Raw genomic sequence first — 18,450 nt, 5'->3', positions numbered from 1 at the left:
CTTCCTGCTGTTCCTAGTGATCTACCTGGTGGCTGTGGCTGGGAATCTCCTCATTATTGTGCTAGTGATGGCTGATCGGCACCTTCACACCCCCATGTACTACTTTGTAGCCAACTTGTCCACTGTGGAGATCTGCTACGTCTCCACCACCCTGCCCAGGCTGTTGGCCAGTCTCATAACTGGGAACAGAAACATTTCTCTTCAGAACTGCTATGTGCAATTCCATTTCTATGTTATCCTGTCTACTGCGGAATGCCAGCTGCTCACAGCAATGTGTTGTGATCGGTACCTAGCGATCTGCCATCCCCTCCGTTACCCTGCTCTGATGAACGGCAGGGTTTGCTGCCACATGGTGGCCTGGGCCTGGATAATCGCCATTTCGTACAGTATCATGCTGGAAATGTTAATTTTGCAATTAACATTCTGTGGTCCCAAAGAATTTGATCATTTCTTTTGTGATTTTGCACCCACAAACTCATTCTGTGGTGAGTCCAAGACACTGTCAATTGGAACAAATTATGTGTCTATCATATTGACACTTATGAATTTTCTACTGTCCCTGGCATCCTACACTTGTATCATCATCTCCATCCTGAGAATCAATTCCAGCACGGGGAGGCAAAAGGCCTTTTCCACCTGCTCCTCTCACCTCATTGTGGTTACAGTTTACAATGTGTGTATAATTATAACGTATGTGGTTCCAGAGTTTAACCCTCCCCCACTCCTATACAAAACATTGTCTGTCTTGTACGGAATGCTGGTACCTTTGCTCAACCCTGTCCTCTACAGCCTGAGGAACAAGGAGGTCAATCAGTCCCTGAGAACAGCTATTCAGAAACTGTCTGATTTCAGACACAGGCACAGAGTGTGAAAGGTACGTTTTAGCATATTGTAAAACAGAGATGAACTAATGTGTTTCCTAACTTATGGAAATCTCTTTTGGCACACGTCTCACTACATTTCTGTTTCTCTTCAACCTTCTCTTTCCCTCAACTCCACTCTCTTTGACTGTCTCCCTGTCTGTGTTCTAATTAGATGTTATAGTTTTTACAGAAACTTCCAAAAGCGAAAGCATTTAAAAACAAACAAAAAACCCCCCATTAAAACAAAGATAAATGAGGTAAAAGCTCTGTTTTAAATAAGCACATTCCAAAGGGGTTGTACCAGGACACTTTGGGTATGTCTAGACTGCATCCCTCTGTTGACAGAGGGATGCAGATTAGGCAAGTTGACATTGCAAATAAGACAAGGATTTAAATATCCCATACCTAAATTGCATAAAAATTGCCACTACGTTTGCCGACTCAGCACTTTCTCAGCAAAAAGTGGCAGTCTATAGGGGGATCTGTTGAGAAAGAAAGCCTTTTGTGACAGATCCCTTATGCCTCCTGCAAAGCCTTCTTGGCCTGAAGGCCGCATATTTTGTGCACATGGAGCGCCAGTTAAGGGAAGACAAACTCATGAAGCTGCCACACTGGAACCAGTCGCTCCTTCTCAAAAGGGTTCTGCATAGATCTGCCTTACACCCAACCCCGAGTTGGGATGCCTTCCCACTGCAAATCACCACTAAGGAGTTTGGGGTCATGGAAACACACAGCATAGGCTGATGCATGCACTTTAGGGGCAGCAACCTAAAAAGTCCCTGCAACTTCCTTTCAATATTTCAGAACATGCAAAGAAGGTTGCTGTTAATTAATACCCAAAGGTCCTCACTCTGCTGGGCTTTTCACTGCTGTGAATCCAGGGGCTGTTGCTTCAGTCTAAGTATCATAAAATGTGATGACAATTTAACCCATTTCCTAGTGGACACGTGTCAAAATTACAGTTACAGCTCCAGGTCTAATATACTTGAGAGTAACAGTGTAACACCAAATAAACTTTCAATCATACTCATTAACCAACAGGGCATTTTCTATGAAAAGACATTCAGAAATTCCTGATTCTTTATGGCTGAGATTTTCAAACAAACCAAAAGGAATTTGGCACCCAGTTGTCACTGGAAATCTATGAGACTTGAGCTTCTAATTCTCATAGGTCCCTTTAAAATCCAAGGTGATTGGATGGGTAAACATCAAATTATGTTTATAAACAAAGTGTTTTTGGATAACAAGAATTGTTTGCAAGAGTTATTTTGGTCTGTGTGACATTGCCTATTATTTTGTGGCACATACGCACCTATGTTACAAGCTTCACAGAAAATTGTCATTCCATAATTAATAAGTTCATAATCCCAATGCATGACACTATAAAATGTATAAAATCAGCTGACATATGCATGTGATAAACTGTGTATTTCTTAGCTAGATGATCTATATATGGACTTGGATCTGTTTACCGCAGTTGAATGACTGCTGCTTTCCACTGGTTTAAGTCAGAGGCAAAACTGGACTATTGACTTGAGAGAATTTTTCATAGAATTGAATGTTTTTGCGCAGTACTACCAATAGTAGGGGAGACTGAAAATGCAGTGCATAAACTCTTAATGTCTCACAGGATACTTGATAGAATGAGCAGCATTAGAATGCAAATGACAATAGATTATCAGCGTGAAAAGTTGAGCAGTGTAGTTTCCCTTACGCCTCCCCCTCCCACGGAGTGAGTGCTTTGGCTGGCAGGCGGAAGCTGTGAATTTCTAATCAGGGTTTGAAATCTAGAAGCCTCTGCTCATTGGTTGAGCCTTAATCAGGGGGAAGGGTTATCAGGCAGTCCAGGGCTTTAAAAAGGAGTGAGTCAGTGACCAAGGAGCTTGTGAATAGGGACCACTACCAGGGAGCTAGGAAGGGGAGTGGGAAGGGGGCGAGATACACTCACCATTCTTTAAATCTTTCTGCTACATTGCTTCCCTTCAAGGAGGCATTGAATAACATCTCAGGAATCTCTCAGAAGGAAGGCAGGGATGGATGGTGACAGGTCTGCTGTTGTTACCTGCACAGCATGGGCCATGTTTGTATTCCTCCCAGAAGAAAGAAGGGATTTCATCTGCACCAAGTGCAAGCTGGTCATCATTTTGGAAGAAAAAATTAGAGGACTTGAGGCCCAATTATCGACCCTATGTTCTATCAGAGAGGACAAAGACTTCCTTTATAGAAGGCAGCGTTTAATCCTGCAGGCACAGCAGGCTGAAGAGCCAGTCAGGGCAGTACAGGACAAGGAAGAAAACTGGCATCATGTAAACACTAGGGCTACATGCACAAAAACTTGCTGCCTGTCTACACTGGCGAGGAGTTCTTGCGTAAGAACACTGATGTTCTAATGTGTGAAATCAGGGCTTCTTGCGCAAGAACTATGACGCTCCCACTCAGGAATAAGCCCTCTTGCGCAACTGTTCTTGTGTAGGCAGGCAACTCGAATTTCTTGTGCAAGAAAGCCTGCTGGTTAAAATGGCCATTGGAGTTTTCTTGTGCAAGATAGTGTCCACACTGGGCATGGATGCTCTTGTGCAAAAGCACATCTCTTGAGTAAAGGCACATGCCAGTGTAGACACTTTCTTGCGCAAATTCTCTAATGCAAGATCTCTTGCGTTAAAGAGTATTTGCACAAAATCATGCGGAGGTAGACTTAGCATCAAAGAAGAAGAGCAACTCAGATGTCCCTCATTCCTGTAGAGGTAAGTACCTGCTATCAGGCTCTCTCCACAGGCCCTGCGGGGGACAATGCTTTGGAAGGGGCCTTTCAGGGAAGATATCAGAAAGGAACATCATCTAGCGGAAGGCATGGGATGCGTAGTCCTGGTGAATTTCCTTTTCTGATGAACTGCTACTTAGACAATCGGTTCCCAGCCTATAACAGTGCTTGGAATTCTTCTGTCCCAAGTGCAGGACTCTGCACTTGTCTTTGTTGAACCTCATCAGATTTCATTTGGCCCAATATTCTAATCTGTCCAGGTTACTCTTGACTCTATCCTTGCCCTCCACCATATCTACCTCTCCCCCTAGCTTAGTGTCATCTGTGAACTTGCTGAGGGTGCAATCCATCCCCTAATCCAGGTCATTAATAAAGATGTTGAACAAAACTGGTACCAGAACAGATCCATGGGGCACTCTGCTAGAAACCGACTGCAAACCTGACATCGAGTCATTGCTCACTAATGGTTTGGCCTGACAGTCTAGCCAGCTTTCTATCTGACTTACAGTCCATTTATCCAATCCATATTCCCCTAACTTGCTGGCAAGAATATTGTGGGAGTCTGCATCAAAAGCTTTGCTAAAGTCAAGGTATATCACAGCCACTCACTTTCCTATATCCACAGAGCCAGTTACCTCATCATAGAAGCTAATCAGATTAATCAGGCACAACTTGCCCTTTGTGAATCCATGTTGACTCTTCCTGATCACTTTCCCCTCTTTCAAGTGCTTCAAAATGGATTCCTTGAGGATCCTCTCCATGATTTTTCCAGGGACTGAGGTGAGGCTGACTGGTCTGTAGTTTCCTAGATTGTCCTTCTTCCCTTTTTAAAAGATGGGCACTCCATTTGCCTTTTTCTAATCATCGGGGATCTCTCCCAATTTCCATGAGTCAACGATAAGGGCCAAAGTCTCTGCAAAGATATTTTCCAACTTCCTCAGTACCCTTGGATGCATTAGATACAGCCTCATGGATTTGAGTATGTTTAGCTTTTATAAATAGTTCCTAAATTGTTCTTTCTCGACCAAGGACTTTCCACTTCCTTCCCATACTGTGTTGCCTAGTGCATTTGTCTGGGAGCTGACCTTGTCTGTGAAGACACTCAAAGAAAGCATAGAGTACTTCAGCTTTTCCCACCTTATCTGTCACTAAGTTACGATCCTCATCCAGTAAGGACCCCACACACTCTCTAATCACCCTCTGTATTCCTAACATGCCTGTAGAAACCTTTCTTGTTATCCTTCATATGCCTTGCTAGCTTCAATTCCAATTGTGCTTTCCCCTTCCTGATGACTTCCCTGCATTCTTGAGCAATATATTTATACTCTTCTCTAATCATCCCTCCATGTTTCCACTACTTGTCTGCTTCCTTTTTGTGTTTAAGCTCACCAAAGATGTCCCCGGTAAGCCAATCTGGTCTCCTACCATGTTTGCTTTTCTTGCTGCACATCGGGATGGTCTCCTCCTAAGCCTTCAATAAAGCTTCTTTAAAATACTGCCAACTCTCCTGGATTCCTTTCCCCTTCATGTAAGCATCCCAGGGAATCCTGTCAGGCGTACAGCTAGTTCGGAATAGGAAGCCTAATCCAAACTAGCTAGTTCGTGCCACGTGTAGCCACGGGCACGGAGTCCACACTAGCGGACATTTAAAAATGGCGGCACCTGGCAGCATGCAAATGAAGCCCGGGAAATTCAAATCCCGGGCTTCATTTGCAAGTTCGTATGACTACATTAACCACCCTCGTTTGAACTAGGGTGGTAGTGTAGACATACCCTCAGTTCCCCTTTCCCCTTTGCGCAGCATTTCCAGACGTTCGGGCATGACATAATATCACAGCCCAAGACTTTAAAAGTGTTTGGTGGCACATGGTAGGCTACGTCTACACTGGCCCCTTTTTTTGAAGGGGCATGCTAATTTTGAAAGTGGGAATAGGGAAATCCACGGGGGATTTAAATATCCCCCGCGGATTTAAATAAACATGTCCGCCGCTTTTTTTCTGGCTTGGGGAAAAGCAAGAAAAAAAGCGTCTAGACTGGCCCGATCCTCTTGAAAGTAGGAATAAGAGATCCTCCGGAAAAGGGCTTTATTCCGGAGGATCACGCCAGTCTAGACGCTTTTTTTCCGGCTTTTCCCCAAGCCGGAAAAAAAGCGGCGGACATGTTTATTTAAATCCGCGGGGGATATTTAAATCCCCCGTGGATTTCCCTATTCCCACTTTCAAAATTAGCATGCCCCTTCCAAAAAAGGGGCCAGTGTAGATGTAGCCTTAGTGAATGGGGGAGAGGAGGCATGGATTCATGCAGAGCAGTTCAAACCGAACCACAAAAATAACCCTAACCGTGATTAAGTACATGTTTCCTTTTATTCACTCATGATCCCTTTCTGGTTCAATCCACGTCCATGCCCTGAATTCCTTGGAGGCACAGTAGTCCTGCCTGGGTGTAAATCATACTGTGTCTCTCGTCTCCTGGCTTAGCTTTCCCACACAAACAAAACAGGCAAAGTATCTTATACAGTTCAAATGTTAGCACCATATCCCCATTGGTTCTTCTGGCCCCCTGCTAACACCCTTGCTAGCGACCTGAGTTTAACCCCTTAGACACCTGGTCACCTCCTATCCATCACATTATTATAAAAGAGCCAGCTGTATTATAGCATGGAAGCCGTGAAAGATTTTCATAGACCTTTGCTAAGCATATCCAGCTCATTTCAGTTAAATTCGTGAATCACCTCACGCTGTACAAATCAATGATCCATCAATGCAAATCTTGATAGAGAAGACCGCAAACTATATATACCTCTGTCTACCCACCCCACAGGGGCCTGTGTCGGGGACTGCAGGAGTGTAGGGGGTGATTAGGGGAGCAATGGGCACCTACCTAGTTAAAAGGAGAGAGGAGGAATCAGGATTTCTTTACTGAAAAAATAAGATACAAAATTGTGGAGAAAGACCAAAAGTATCAGTCAGACTCGGATTTCACTCTTTTGCTGGTAAAGTGTAATTGCAAGAATGTCCCGTTTCTGTCTGGGTGAGGAGGGCCCCTGTGAAAATATGTAGGCAGAGATTCGTAAAATTGCCTTGTGTTTTTGGGGCTAATTTTCTGATCTTTTAATTCATTCACATATTTTTACTGAGGTAGTGAGGGAACCAGGGTCTTCTGAGCTCGGAAAATTGTTGCCTTACATCTTGGCTGCGTCTAGATTGGCATGATTTTCCGGAAATGCTTTTAACTGAAAAGTTTTCCGTTAAAAGCTTTTTCGGAACAGAGTGTCTAGTTTGGCATGGACGCATTTCCGCAAAAGCCAATCTTGATGCGCTTTTCCGCAAAAAAGCCCCGATTGCCATTTTTGCGATCGGGGCTTTTTTTACGGAAAACAAATCTGAGCTGTCTACACTGGCCCTTTTGTGCAAAAGCTTTGCACAAAAGGGACTTTTGCCCGAACGGGAGCAGCATAGTATTTCCGCAAGAAGCACTGATTTCTTACAGTAGGAAGTCAGTGCTTTTGCGGAAATTGAAGCGGCCAGTGTAGACAGCTGGCAAGTTTTTCCGGAAAAGCGGCTGATTTTCCGGAAAAACTGGCCCGTCTAGACACAGCCCTTCTGTATTTCATCCTATATCAACATTGATATTGTAGTGATATCAGTAATGAGAAAGACATGGATTTCAATATTTCCTTGATTCTGCAAAGATGTATGACTGTGCAGGAAATGTCACATGAAAAGGCTTAAATTCCCAAACCCCCACCATTTTTTTAAACCCAGCTACAGGTCTGCATGGAAGCAAAATTTTTCACCAAATTTTCAGAGTTGTAATTGACAACAGAGGTTCCCAGTCAATGGAATTTAAATGTCATTGGATTAAGTGGGAGAGGAAAACACCCAGAACCACTCAAAAGATGCTAATCTCCTTGCAGAATTTGGGCACTTGTGTTCATGTTCGGACTAATGAAGCAGAGTGCTTCATTGAAATGTGTATGTTCACAAAAAATCTCCCTGAAGTATCAGGTTTGGTGTTAGAAAATGTGTCTTCACTATATGAAAGATGAATGTTCAGAAAGTAGTAGAGTGGATGAGTAGCAGAAGAAAGCAAGCAAGCAAGCAAGAAAGATGATGTAAGGACGATAAGGTATGGCCCTGTTTTCCTGTTCTCAAGGACTCAAATATGCCAAGAAACAATATAATTTCATCTCCATTTTACTACATTTGGTCCTTCTCAGTCTATGGCTCTTTCCCAAAGCAACCAGTTTCAGAGTAGTTTTTTCAAGGACTCATTCACCTCCTTGTTTCTCAGCGAGTAGATGACAGGGTTGATCAGGGGTACCAAGACGGCATACAAGACAGAAATTACTTTGTGTAGGATCGCAGGAGGGTTGAGCATTGGAACCGCATAGATTGTAATTACACTTACATAGTAAACTGTGACCACACTGAGGTGGGAGGAGCAAGTGGAAAAGGCTTTTTGCCTCCCGGTGGTGGAAGGGATTCTGAGGATGTTGGTGATGATAAAAGTGTAGGATGCAAGGGTCAGTAGAAATTGCACAACTATAAATACAACAGAGAAAATTAATGCCAACAATGTCAGAGTTTGGGCATCACCACAGAATGGATCTTTCATGGGCGCAAAATCACAAAAGAAATGGTCAATTTCTGCGGGACCACAATATACTAATTGCAAAATGACAATGTGTAGTGAGATGCCAATCAGAATGCTGATAATCCAGCATATGGCCACTAGGTGGAAACAAGTCCTGCCATTCATCAGAGCAGCATAATGGAGAGGATGGCATATGGCTAAATACCGATCATAGCACATTGCCGTGAGCAGCAGAGACTCAGTATTGGACAGGATAACATAGAAATCGAATTGCACAATGCAGTTCTGCAGAGAAATGGTTCTGTCCCCAGTCACAAGACTGCCAATCAGCCTGGGGAGGGTGGTGGAGACGTAGCAGATCTCCACAGCGGACAAATTGGCCACGAAGTAGTACATGGGGGTGTGAAGATGCGGATCAGCCACCACTAGCACAGTGATGAGGAGGTTCCCAGCCACAGCCACAAGGTAGATCACTAGAAACCCCAGGAAGAGGAGGGGCTGCAGTTCAGGGACATCCACAAACCCGACAAGGATTAATTCCATGATGTGCGTTTGATTTCTTCTTTCCACTTTCTCCATAGCCTGAAAGTAGAAACAGAAATGTGTTAAATGTTCATGGACCACATGGTGTCAGGTTGTGCTATTGGCTATATGGCCAATAACCTTGAAGTGCTTCTTCACTCTACTAGAAAAAATGAAGTGGTCCATTAGCAGTGGAAAACTCATTTCATTAATTTGTTGAGCTGCCAATATAGGTGAGCAAAACTCATGGAAACCTTACGGAATTCCAGAAATGTCCTAACTATCTCCCTTACACTCTCTTGAACTTTAAGTAAAGACTTTTAGGCTGGGATTTTGAAATGTCTTCATGATATCACTATTGTATTTGCTCTCATAGACCTACATCTATACTACAAGCCTCTTTTGAAAGAGCGTCTAGACCACAAGCAGTACTTTCGAGAAAGCAAGCCTCTTTTTCAAAAGAGAGCACCCAGGCAGTCTGGATGCTCTCTGTCGAAAAAGCACAGTTTGCATTACATAGCGCCTTTTTTCAAAAGAGTACGTTCGAAGAAAGATGCTCTTCCTCGTAAAATGAGGTTTTCCGTGGTTGAAAAAAAATGGCACGTTCTTTTGGTTTACTTTCAAAAGAATGTGGCAGCAGTCTAGATGTAGGGGAATTTTTTTCGAAAAAAGGCCACTTTAAAAAAAAATCCCCTGTAGTCTAGACACACCCATAGACTTCCCCAGCAGCAACTCCTCCCCCTCCACACACACAGGATGTGTCTACACTGCACCCCTTTTCCAGAAAAGGGATGCAGATGAGACAAGTCGGAATTGCAAATGAAGCAGGGGATTTAAATATCTCCCGCTTCATTTGTATAAACATGGCTGCCGCTTTTTTCCGGCTCGGGGCTTTGCCGGAGAAAAGCGCCATTCTAGATGGGATCTTTTGGAAAATAAAGACTTTTCAGAAAGGTCCCTTATTCCTGATTTTAAGAGGAATAAGGGATCTTTCGGAAAAGGCTTTATTTTCCGAAAGATCCCGTCTAGAATGGCGCTTTTCTCCGGCAAAGCCCCGAGCCGGAAAAAAGCTGCAGCCATGTTTATACAAATGAAGCGGGGGATATTTAAATCCCCCGCTTCATTTGCAATTCCGACTTGTCTCATCTGCATCCCTTTTCCGGAAAAGGGGTGAAGTGTAGACACAGCCACACTGTTTAAACAGATGGGGGATAAGAGTCGGGAAGTTAATGTCTATGAGATAATGATATTAGAGGTGATAATATCATAGACATTGACCTCCCCCCCTCCTCATCCTCCCTCTGTTCTAAAATCTGATTTGTCTATTTTATATGTGTTCACTTTTTTTTATTGTATCCCTTTGGTATAGTTGGCCATTCCAATTTTCTTCCACAATTTGATCTGAGGAAGTGGGTTTGGCCCACGGAAGCTCATCACATAATAAACCATCTTGTTAGTCTTTAAAGTGCTGCATAGTTCTGTCTTTTGTTTCAGCAAGACCAGACTAACATGGCTACATCTCTATTACTATACACTGTTCCTTACATTCACAGCTACTTTGAATTTTTCTGTGTCTCTCACACACACGCACACACTCATAATGTCTCTATGTCTCTTCACCATTCATACACACATCTCTTCCTCACACACACATACAGGCTCTCACATCCACACATTACCTCAGTATTGGTGCACAAAACAAAATTCTCTCCACACAGAAACGGAGGGGAAAAAAGCGCTTTTATTATATTTGTTGACTGCGCTATGCCTTTCATAATTATCCTGCTCTCTTGTGCTTAATTTGAATTCTTTTCGTAGTGAGTTCTGAAATGCCCAACTTGGGTGGAGTATGAATCTCTATGTTAACATCTACAAAAATATTTATACCATAAATAGGGCTGTTGTTCTGTGGGAGGAACACATCCCCACATTACCTCCGTATTGGTGCACACAACAAAATTCTCTCTGCACAGAGACAGAGGAAAAGAAAGGCAATGCTGGTGTCAGGGGACAGGCTGAATGTGTGGGATGGCGAAGGAGGAGGTGGATAGCTGTATTGTGAAACACAGATGATCTCAGTTTAGGACCCCAGAGCTGTACAGCCTTCCTCTGGTCAAATCACTGGCCAGTTGGTACGTATTGCTGAGTTTGCCCTCCGTCAATGTGAAGAAGAATAAGAACATTTGTGCAAAGCAAGAGATATTTCCTCAAACACTTCACTTTAAAGGCACATTACATTAAACTACAAACAAGATTAACCAGAAAAAATGGATTTTAAGTCATTGTAAGGGATCCAAGCAGCTTATCCACAAATAAGCAACACCGGACGCTAAACAAAACACCCTGGTAACGTTGAGCGGGAAAGAACATTTCCTCACCCTGACGGAGGACGCCGGCAGAGGGGCAGGCTCTCATGGTGCAGGCGCCATTGGCTTTGCAGATCAGATTTCTCTTGTTTCGAGACACAGGCTGGAGTGTCCTTTAGTCTTTGTCGAGCACGTCCCCCCACTCATTCCGAGTTTCTCTTCCGTTTCCTCTTGTATGGGGAACGAAAAGCAGCCGATGAGCTCGCTCCCTGCCTTATGTAGGGTGAGGATGGGGCAGGACCCTTTCTGTTCAGACTTGATTCCCCGACAAGGGTGTGGGAAATGCAGAAGTCCCAAGATGGGGTCTGGCGTCATTTGGCCTGGTCCCCTGCTCTGGGAGAGTCACAACAACCATTATTGGCGGACTCTGGAGTGTCTCTGGCAGCCAAACCCAGTGGGAGAGAAACTTCTCCTCAAGCCCTTTGATTCCCCTAATGGCCCATTAACATCTTCCCAATCCCCTTCCTCCAAAGGAAGCGTCTTGCTTAAGGGGCTCTCCCCAGGTGTAAGTACATTGCACAGGCAGACACATCACTTCCGCTGCAAACATGAGATGCGCATTCAGATCGCTCCGTCTGAATCAGAAAATCAGAATTCTTCCGATGTCACCTTAAATGACACAGTGGGGTGCGAGGCTTAGGGCAGGGTGTGTAGCACAGCAGTGAAGGCAAGGAGTTGGGAGGGGTGGGGGGCTCAGGGCATGGGGTTGGGAGCCTAGGAGTCCTTGCTGGGAGTGGGCAGTGGGAATGGGGCGGGGGGAGGGTGGCCCGTGGCTATAGGCGGACTCGACTGCCACCAGGCGCCCAATGATGATGTGAGTCCATTGACGGCTCTGCAGGCGTGGGTGCCAATCGAGCACTCTACCTGGGGCACCAGCTGCAGCAGCCGGTCTCAGGCCACTCCTGGGAGGAGGGGGGGTCAGGGATGTGAGTCAGGGCAGGGGGGTGGGTTTGTGGTTGGCTCAGGGCAGGGATCAGGGGATGCAGGAGTCAGGGCAGAAGGCTGTATGTGTGGAGGAGCGCAGGGTGTGCAGGGCAGGGCGTGGAGGGTTTTAGAAGGCAGGGTGGTGGTAGAGGGTCAAGGTGCCTGGTTGGTGGCACTCTGTGGCACACTGGGGATGCGTTTTTCCAGCTGGCAGCTTCTCCTGCAGGGTCGGGGCTGTGGTCCCAGTTGGTAGGTGCCTGGTGGGTGTGACCACCATGGCATAGCCTTGGCCAACAGACTCTTGTGGCCTGTGGCCTCTCTGGGGGTTAGGCTTGGGGGACTGGACTCAGCTGCTAGAGCTCTAGGGGCCAGCCCAGGCCTGCTGTGCTCCCCCACCCCCCATACACAGCCTGCAGGGTGGGGGGTGCAGGGTTCAGGGGCTGTCCCTGACCTGCAGCAACCACAATGCAGCCTTCAAGCTGTCTGTGGGTGGAGGGGTGGGGGGGCAGGCTCCAGGGCCACCTTCAGCCTGCAGTGGGCACTCCTATGGCCTGCAGACTCTGTGGGCTCCCCTGGCCTGCAGCTCCCCCCTCCTGTGCATAGCCTGCAGGCTCTCTGGTGAGGAGGCTCTGGGGGTGACCTGCATCCTGCAGCGGCCCCCAGCAAGCTGCAGTCTGGCCTTGGAGGGAGCAGGCTCTGGAGGCCGACCCTGGCCCACAGTGGCCATGGACTGCAGCCTGTGGGGTGTGCAAGGCTCCAGGTGTCCGTCCCAACCTGCAGTGCACCCCACCTTCGGGCCCTGCAGCCTGTGCACTTGGACATGAGGTACAGGCCTCCCGTGACCCACCCTAGGCCTGCAGCCCTTCCTGGGAAGGTGCGGAGAGGCTCTGAGGTCCTGTCCCAGCCTCCAGTGCCTCCCACGGCTTGCAGCCTATAGGGCGCATGAGGTTCCAGGGCTGACTCTGGCTTGCAGCGGTCCCCCGTGGCCTGCTGCCTGTTTGGGCTGAAGGGGATGAAGATCCGAGGTCTGACCCTGGCCTCCAGTTCCCTCCCAGCCTGCAACCTGTGACGCGGGGTGCAGGGCTGTGGGGGCCACTCCTGGGCTGCAGAGCACCCCCTCCCAGCCAGCAGGTCTGCCATGGCGGGTGGCTCAGGAGGCTGCTTCTGGCCTCTCACAGCTTGGAGGTCCAGGCCTCTATTGGGAGTGGGGTAAGGGGGGGGGGGGGTCCCTGAGGGGTTTGAGAGTTGGGGGCGGAGGGGAGGGTTTGAAGAATTTCTGTTCCTTTGTTGGACTCTTTGTTTAACCCCAGAAGAGAGGAGACAGAAAGTGTCCCGGCTAGCGGGGCCAGTCACAAATAAAGGGACCACTCACAGGCCTGAATGGCATCGGGTGGACGTCACCACGGAAACCCCCAAGCAGCCCTGTGCCCAGTGATAAAACTGGATTGAAGCTTCCAGCATGTAACGTGGGTTCGTTTCTTAGTCTTCAGACCCCACGTTTCTACAAGGCAGGCTGGTCCCCTAAGCAGGGAGGCGGGCAAGTGCGAGCTTGTCATTGTAACGCAGTTTCCAATACATCCCGGTCCTTAGAAAGACGAATTAGTTTGTGATAAAGTTTCTTGTCTACAGGCAGTAGGTGGCAGTTCTAGGAAGAAAAATCAAAAGTCCTGATTCTCACACCTGTGCCTTGACCACACCCAGCCCTTGATGGAGAACCCATTCAGGGTGTATTTCGGTCTTGCCTGCTGCTCTGTGGCAGAAGATGGCAATTAGAGATCAGTGAACCCCCTGGTTTTTCAATTCTCTGGCAGTTCTGTGAAAGAAAAGCCTGACCTTTAAGAGCAGATTAGATAGATAGCTATCAGGGATGGTCTAGATGGTGCTCGGTCCTGCTGTGAGGGCAAGGGACTGGACTCAATGACCTCTCAAAGTCCCTTCCAGTTCGTGGGTCTGGCCCACAAAAGCTCCTTGCCTAATAAACCATCTTGTTAGTCTTTAAAGAGCTGCATAGTCCTGTTTTTATTTCAGCAAGATCAGATTAACACAGCTACATCTCTATTACTATTCTTCCAGTTCTAGTGTTCTATGATAATACGATCTCTTCAGACTCTGCCCCATACCCCACACATTCCTGGACCCCAATCACTTACCACAATCTCCCTTCTGCACACAACTTTCGTCCCAGACCCTGCACCTCTTCTATCAATATTATTAAAGAGCGTGGCCCCTGACCAGTTTCCAAATTCTTAGAGTGCCCCACATCAAACACTATTGTCCACCCCTGGCTGGGCAAGTTTTAATGGATGCTCATTTGGGACACATTTCATATTCATTTTGGGCTTCCATGAGTCCACAAATGATACATACCTCTGTGTAGGCACCCACATGGCACTGCTTCAGTGAACAGCTGCAGGGTGGGGATGGTTGGTCAGGGAAGTAGTTGGCACCTAACCTGGAGAATCAAGGCAACCAGGAGAATGGGAATATATTTTGGAGAAAAACGAGGCTAAAAAATGGGTTAGAAGAACAAAAATTCCAGGGAAACACCATGAGCTTTTATTCTTTAATTCAATTTTTCATCAAACTAGTGCGAAACATTTTTATGCATATAGGCTACGTCTAGACTACATCCCTTTTTCGTAAAAGGGATGTAAATTAGACGTATCGCAATTGCTTTTTTTCCGCACGGAGCTTTGTCATAAAAAAGCGCCACTCTAGACGCTGATCTTGCGGAAAATAAAGCCTTTTCCGAAAGATCCCTTATCCCTTATTTCATAGAGGGATAAGGGATCTTTCGGAAAAGGCTTTATTTTCCACAAGATCAGCGTCTAGACTGGCGCTTTTTTCTGACAAAGCTCTGTGCGGAAAAAAAGCAGCAGCCATTTTTATGCTAATGAAGCAGGGGAGATTTAAATCCCCGCTTCATTAGCAATTGCGATACGTCAAATTTACATCCCTTTTACGAAAAAGGGATGTAGTCTAGATGTAACCCTAGAGTATTTCTTCCTCGGGCAAGGAAGCCCCGTGGAGCAATATGTTGGCTGAGATTTGCCAAGTCGGCTAGTGGTTTTGGGTGTTCATTTCCTGCTTGTTTTAATTCACTCATTTCTTTTTCATTTGGGTAGGGAGGCAAGTTGGGTCTAATGAACCTTGAAAATTGTGGCCTTACATCTTATATTTGCATTTTACATATCCATATCTGTAAGAGTATATACATTTCTTTGTTTTGTTAACCCTGCAAAAGGTATGAAAGGGCAGGAAATTTCACATAGTAGGGCACTGAGAACACCATACCTCTAAAGACTTTAATTTTTGTTTGTTTGTTTTCCCAAATATACATAAAATGTTGCCCGGTCAAAGGACAGTGTGGACACAACACAGAGAGTATTAATCAGTGGAGAATGAATATTGTTGGATTCAGGGAGACTGCAGAAGAATCTGAACAACTCAAAAGATGTTAAGATCCAGAAGGAAGGAAGGAGGGAAGGGCTAATCATTTTCTCAATAACTCAAATGGGCTAAGTGTAAGAATGTATATCAATTCATCTCTACCTTACTCTGGGCTAACATTTGTCCTCTCACATTCTGTGCCTGTTCCTGTAAGCTGCTAGTTTCAGAATAGCTTTGCTCAGGGACTCTTTGACCTCCTTGTTTCTCAGGCTGTAGATAAGAGGGTTGATAATAGGAGTCAGGACTGTGTAGAAGACAGAGAATATTTTCTGTAGGACCTTGTGACTCTCGGGTATTGGAACCACATAGACAGTTAACACAGTCACGTACAAAATTGCAAGCACAATGAGGTGAGAGGAGCAGGTGGAAAAGGCCTTTTTCCTCCCAGTGTTGGAAGGGATTCTCAGGACATTGATGATTATACAAATATAGGATGTCAGAGTCAGTAGAAAGGGAAGAAACGTGCCTATGACAGCAAGAATAAATGTCACCAATTCTAGAGTCTGGGTGTCGCTACAGGACAAATTTAAAATGGGTGAAAAATCACAGAAGAAATGGTCGATTTCTTTGGAATCACAAAACGTGAATTGCCACAAGTAAATCTGTACTATGGTGCTGCTCAGTAGGCTACTTATCCAGCCCCCTGCCACTAGCAGGCAACAAACCCGGCCATTCATCAGAACAGTGTAACGCAGGGGGTGGCAGATCGCTAGGTACCGATCGTAAGACATGGCCGTGAGCAGGAGATTTTCTGTATTTGTCATGACACCAAAGAAATACAATTGCACCAGGCAGCCCTGGACAGAGATGGTTCTGTCACCAGTCAGGAGACTGGCCAGCAGCCGGGGCAGGGTGGCTGAAGTGTAGCAGATCTCCAAGCAGGACAAGTTCCCCAGGAAGAAATACATGGGGATGTGAAGATGCTGATCAGCCACCACTAGTGCAACAAATAGCATGTTGCCAGCCACCGTCACAATGTAGATGACTAGAAACAGCAGGAAGAGGAGGGGCTGCAGTTCAGGGCCATTCCCAAATCCTGGGAGGATGAATTCCACGATGAACGTTTGGTTTCTTCCTTCTGCTTTCTCCATAAGATGTGTCTAGAGACAGAAAACCATTAAATATTGATGGAGCGCACACAGACATGTTGTGTTGTCTGCCACGCTGGCACAAACCTCACACTACAGCATCTCTCTACTGGAAAAATGATGTTGTCCATAAACAGAGGAAGACTCATATCATTAAGAGCTTCCAAAGTAGGTGAACCAAGAGCATGGAACCTGACTGAATGACAGAAACGTCCCAACTAATTCCCTTAAAATCTTTTGAACTTTAAAGAAAGACTTATAGCTTGGGATTTTAAACATCTTCCTCATATCAGCATCATATCAGGAAAATGTAGAAGACCTGACAAAAGTGATTAGATTAGAAATGAAAGATATTTAGAGTTCAGCCTTCCACTCTGCAGCCGGAAGGTGTAATTCCCAGCTTGGAGACACCAACACGCACTAGGTTGGATCAAGCAGCAATACCCAAAATACCAAAGAGTCTGTGCTTCATATGAAGGTCTCTCCAGCTGTCCTCTGTCCCAACAGATTCTGAGAAAATGTGAACCATTTGAGAAATGAAGCTGAGACCCACAAAAAGCCCCCAAACACACACCACGAGCTGTTAGTTTATTGCAATTATACCATGAAAAGTTGAACCAGATTCATATGTATTTCCTCAATGCCCGGTCCGCACTGGAGTGGAAGGTTGACCTAAGATAAGCAACTCCAGTAGCAATGCCTCACTGCCCTGTATATTGGCCAAACTGGACAGTCTCCATGGGAAAGAATTAATGGATACAAATCAGATATCCAAAAAGGCAACACACTGAAACCTGCTGGAGAACACATTAACCTGCATGGGCTCACAGACATGGATCTCAAGGTCACCATGTTGTTTCAAGCCAATTCCACAAGCCAAATACACAGGGAAGCTTTGGAACTTAACTTCATTTACAAGTTTGGGACCCATCTCAAAGGTACAAACAAAGACATCACCTGGCTAGCACCCTACCTTCCACATCCTAAGGACTTATCCACCCAATAATGGGTACTTAAGAGCAATTTGCACCTTCTCTATTGGCTTCACGTAACATGAGCACTCTAATTCACTACTATTTTTCCCCTTCCCCTCCCCCCCCCAACCACTATTTGTTTTGGAACTTGACTTTTATTTCTCCATTCATTTGAAGAAGTGGGTTACACCGGTGAAAGCTTGTGATACCATCTGCATGTTTTATTAGTCTTTAAGGTGCTGCTATTTTTAAAAGATTTTCCAGTTACAGACTAACTCAACTCCCCCCTGCTTTTGTACATTAATTGTATAACTGAGTCAAATCACCATCCACACAGCAAATGCTCCTGTTGGCTTCCCTTACTCTCACAAAGAGCAGGAGTACAAGTGCTGATGGGGGCAACCCCTAAGTTCAATTTAGCAGGTCTTCACTAGACCTGCTAAATAAAACCCCAGAAGATTGATTGCGCATCCAATGAAAAACTGGAGAAAAAAACGGGGAGATTTATAAGTACAGAATAAGATAAAAATACTGATAGAGACACAAAAAGAGACTCTTTATTTCTTCCAATGTCGAGATCAATAAAATACAAACATATATAAATAGAAATAGCAGATCCTTGCTGTTATAAAAAAGGTATTAGAGCTGTGCTTTCTCCCCACACGCTTCTTTCCATATTCTGCCGTCTGATCTCTTCACCCTCTGATTCATTGTTCACCCATGTAAACTGTCTCTACGTCAGCAGTGGCAATGGTGCATTGATACTGGTATGTTGTGTAATGGTACAATGATAAATGTTATGAAAGAAAAATGGAAATCTATAAAAACACATAGAAGAGAGACCATGATTTGATTTCCAAAATGTTTGTGAGCAATAAAACTCACTCTGTTAAAAATAAAACACAC

The 18,450-nt window shown here is 45.5% G+C and overlaps 1 protein-coding gene across 1 annotated transcript; it reads right to left on the bottom strand.

The window, feature by feature from the left end:
* Positions 1 to 15,548: 15,548 nt before the first annotated feature.
* Positions 15,549 to 16,573, bottom strand: LOC102460058 (olfactory receptor 6C75-like). Its single transcript, XM_014579136.2, has one exon. The coding sequence runs from the start codon at positions 16,571 to 16,573 to the stop codon at positions 15,611 to 15,613; it is 963 nt and encodes a 320-aa protein (XP_014434622.2). The 3' UTR covers positions 15,549 to 15,610.
* Positions 16,574 to 18,450: the final 1,877 nt, after the last annotated feature.

The sequence above is a fragment of the Pelodiscus sinensis genome, chromosome 30, assembly GCF_049634645.1.
Source record: "Pelodiscus sinensis isolate JC-2024 chromosome 30, ASM4963464v1, whole genome shotgun sequence".
Classification (NCBI taxonomy): domain Eukaryota; kingdom Metazoa; phylum Chordata; order Testudines; family Trionychidae; genus Pelodiscus; species Pelodiscus sinensis.
Note: the sequence above shows the minus strand (reverse complement) of the source record. Positions and strands in the feature narration are given on the sequence as shown.

Coding starts and splice junctions, on each gene's coding strand:
- LOC102460058 (XM_014579136.2), bottom strand. CDS start 16,573: ATGGAGAAAGCAGAAGGAAGAAACCAAACGTTCATCGTGGAATTCATC.